Source organism: Arachis ipaensis, chromosome B06, assembly GCF_000816755.2.
Source record: "Arachis ipaensis cultivar K30076 chromosome B06, Araip1.1, whole genome shotgun sequence".
Classification (NCBI taxonomy): Eukaryota; Viridiplantae; Streptophyta; class Magnoliopsida; order Fabales; family Fabaceae; genus Arachis; species Arachis ipaensis.
The window spans coordinates 126,834,697-126,838,894 of NC_029790.2; the positions used below are offsets into that span (position 1 = coordinate 126,834,697).

Consider the following 4,198-nt stretch of genomic DNA (forward strand, 5'->3'; position numbering starts at 1 on the left):
ATTGTTACTCCATTAAATTTGTTATTATCGCCTTCACAAAAATGTTGTGGAGTCCATCAAACTTATAGGAGGTCTAATAAATTTTAGTCACACAGAATCTAATAAGACTGTCAAAATGGGTTAAACCTATCGGGCCAGCCCGTTTACCCGTTTAAATGGACGGGCTTTGCTTCTAAAATTAAGTCCGTTTAAATTTCGGGCTAAACGGACTGAGCCCGATTAACCCGAAAAAAATGACGGGTTAAACGGACTAGTCCGGTATTTTTTATCAAAAATATTTTTCAAAAATAAAATAAAATAATAAACGGACTGACTCGTTTAACCCATCGGGCTGACCATAAACGATTCAGACTAAAAAATTCTAGCCCGCGAATAAAGCGGACTTAAATGGATTAGCCCGTTTAACCCACGGACTTAATGGACCGGGCCTAAATAGGCCGGGCTAGCCCGTTTGACAGTCCTAAAATCTAAGTAAGAAGTCCAAATTTTAACAAGTTACGTGCAAAATCAATATACCATTTACAGAAATCAGCTCAAGAAAATCAATATACCATTTACAGAAATCAGCTCAAGAACTAACGCAAGTTACTATTATAAATATCAAGTTACTATTATAAATATCGGGAGCTGAATTGAATGAATTATAATACTTAAACTTCAGGGTCAAATTGAATAGGGTCAAATTGAATATTATCTCTAGATTCTTAATTTTTATTGCAGCTAGAAACTACAACCGACCAATCAAAACAATTTTACAAACCATTTTTCACCACCACCTATATACAGAAAAAGAACATTCTCCAAGAATCACCAGCATTTGAACCTGTTAAAGCACAGTATTCAGTCACCCCAACATTCTGTTCTTTAACTAATAAACATAGAACCAGCATATATATATATATAAGGAGCATAACCAATGGTGCAAACAAAAAAAAAAGGCCCAAACAAAAAGAAAAAAGAAAAACAAACAAGCAAACCCAGCTACACTATAACATATCGGAAGCAACACCATCATCGCCAGTCTGTCTCCTAAGCCTCCGGTATAGGATAGCCCATGAAGCTTCATTCATGGCAGCCAAGTTCTCCATAACTTCCTACTCATCATCTCGTACTTCGATCAATCGGTTCAGTGCAGTCTTGCACAGCAAGCCCTTCCGATACATCAGCAAGTGATTTGAGATTGCACTTAATTAAGGCTTCAACAAAGTAGCATGTGTCATCCTTGGTGTTTCCCTCAGGTACATCCACCACAAAAGATTCAATAACTAGTGTACCTGGCCTTCCATCAATAACTTCTGGGTGAAGCGACATGATGGATGAGTAGTTCTGGAAGATATAAAGCAGAACATCTTAGAATGATCAATAAGAAACACACGTGACTCTAGTTTGTCAAGAAACCTAATTGGCTAACTTCCTAAGCAACAACAGTAGAAACATGCATACTATATACATTATTAAATGTAGGATAGAAGCTCGAACCAGCAACCAAGGAATTTATTAAGAACTTCATTGTCCTAATCAAAATTTACAGTAAAACTGTGATTTCAAAGAACCACAACAGCCATTCTCTGTTGTTTATTCATGAAAGCATCACTTGAAATATAAATCGATTCAAAAGAAGCCTGGCTATTCCAGCATGGTTTGTGTTGAAAAATCGCCATCACAGAAAACTCCATTGAAGAAAATGGCCATAGGCAATCAAGACAAATTTACAAACCAACCCCCCCGGGTCATCCCTTCCTATGACAACCTCACAAATATACACACAATTTGCAAATCTCTCACAAGATATTGAACATAAAATATAAATCGAATTGCAGCGAAAGAAAAAAATTTAAGGGAGACAAACAGTTTCTCGGTAGAATAAGCTCACATATAGAGTGCAAAATCTTGAGGGAAAAAGGAAACAAGAAAAAGCCAATTTCTTATAATGATATATTCATACCCTAAGTCTATGATCACCACCAACAATCCTGATGCTGAGGACATGCTCATTGTCATCAAGAAGCTCTAATCTTTCTGTGCTTGTAGTGGCAGGAAGTCCTGACTTAACATTAACTTCCCTCACACTTCCAATCTCAAGGTTTCCTCTTACAACACATCTGCTGATGAATGGCTTGTACTTCTGCGGCTGATCAAACCTCCTCACCAATGACCATACCTAGAGAAAGCAAGTCTATGCATAACAAATAAACAAAATTTCACGACGACAAAATGAGTGCCATCAGGGCAGAATCATTGGAACAGTCTCAATCACAGTAGCTTTTGCCAAAAATGAAAGTATAGTCAAGATGCACAACAAACTGCATACTAGCAAAGAAGACAAAATAGAGAGGGAGGGAAAAACGGCTTCAATTTGTAACCTCACAACAAGGTGGTAATGGCTCAGATAATGAAACAATCCCAGCCCTGGACCCGTGTCTCCACTCCCTACACCCGAACCACCACCCCTCGCCTCTTTGGCTTTATACAACCTTTTCTAGTCGGTTGCTAACTCTAGTAGGAATTCAAATGACTTGATAATTTGATTATTCAATTCTAATCTTATCAAATACAAAAGATAAAAAAAGAGCTGATTCATAGTATAAATCAAGTAACTAACTAACTCCTAGCAACCCCTAATAGCTAACTAATTCCAAATGGGGCTTCAACCTAAGGGGTGTGTCACTGGTTAACCCATAAAAGATAAAAAACAAAAAATCATACATTCCACTCAACGCACAAAAGTTTGAATCACAATGTGTACGAACAACTAGGAATCAATACTCCTGTGGTACTTGAAATAAAGAAAGAAGCACATTAATTAATTCAAACCATAGCTATCTACCACAATGACGAGAAGATCTCAAATAGCTACTCTGTGTTCGTTCTTTCACTGTTTCTGTGTCAAGTGTCAACTAAATATCGCTTTTACTAAGATGGTACATTGACAAATCAGTGTATCCAGGCGGAACCATGTCCAGAACTCCAGATACATGGATTTCTCAATGTAGAAAATTAGTTAAAACAACACTTGAAAAGAATGGCATATTTATCAAACATTTATGTGGCAGATCAAATGTTAATGAGATGTAAGTCAACCGTAAGTCCATAACCGAAAAACAACCCAAAGAAGTTCAATTTCAACTGCTCTTAACCAAACCACCTAAGCATCGAAGAACCATAGTAGCTAGAATCTCAATTCAACACTGTACAATATTACAATTTTAAATGAGTGAATCTATTTTACAAAATTTTTACCAAGTCGAATGACTTTACGATTTAAATCTTGCAACAATTTCATGTTTTATGCATTTAATCTCAATTTTCTCTACTTATTTCCCACAACCCCCTGCTGCGCAAATCAACTAATCCCCTCGGCATGGAATGATCTCGATTCACAAGAGTCGGGGATCGAACACCCCACCACTAATCAAGGGACCTAATGAGATAACCACTATACCAAGTCCTCGTGGTTTTAACTAAGAAGTATCTTCTAATTCGAACACAGTGATGCATGCAAAAAATTAAGCCATAAACAGTTAAAAGACCATCCAAAATCTAACCTCAACAAGTAAACCCAACCACATACACACAGAATAATAAACAACACAAAAAGAAAAGAAAAGAAAAGAAAAAAGTAAAGACCTGATGAAGCGGTGCTTTGATATGCTTAACGAGAACCGAGCTGCACTGATTCTCTCCAGGCTCATGGTTATGGTGCCTTCGAATGTATTCCATCTCCAAACTGCTCAATCCTCTATTCCCGTTCATTTTTTTTTCCACTTCCTAAACCCTTTCTACGAATACGCCACCAACACCAAAACGCACCGTTTCTTCAACTTCTAATCTCAACCGCCAACGCCATCAGCCCGCGGTTCCGGTTTGAATCTGCGCCGCTAAGTTGCGGTCGACGTCCGGCGAGGGTGCTTCGAGGATTTTTGTTTTTTTAGGGGGGTTTGATTTTAGCAGAGAAATAAGATGCGTGTGAGAATCAGAGTCACCGCCATGGATGACGAACCCTTTTATATTATCCCAAACTAAAAAAATATGTAATAAAATTCTTTGTTTAATATCATTTCTGATTAGTGCCTGCTGAATGCCGACTCGCTTTTTCGTATTTTGTAAACATTAAATAGAGTAAAAAAATTTAAATGTTTAATAGTATTAAATGTAGAATTTAATATGCATATTTTGATAAATGGAGCTGTTACGTAGC

The 4,198-nt window shown here is 37.2% G+C and overlaps 1 protein-coding gene across 1 annotated transcript; it reads right to left on the reverse strand.

Moving 5' to 3' along the window:
• On the reverse strand, nt 684-4,027 carry LOC107605244 (abscisic acid receptor PYL8). The gene is made up of 3 exons (XM_016307048.2): nt 3,628-4,027; nt 1,946-2,161; nt 684-1,326 (listed from the first exon to the last, which is right to left on the reverse strand). The coding sequence occupies exons 1-3, from the start codon at nt 3,751-3,753 to the stop codon at nt 1,102-1,104; spliced, it is 567 nt and encodes a 188-aa protein (XP_016162534.1). The 5' UTR covers nt 3,754-4,027; the 3' UTR covers nt 684-1,101.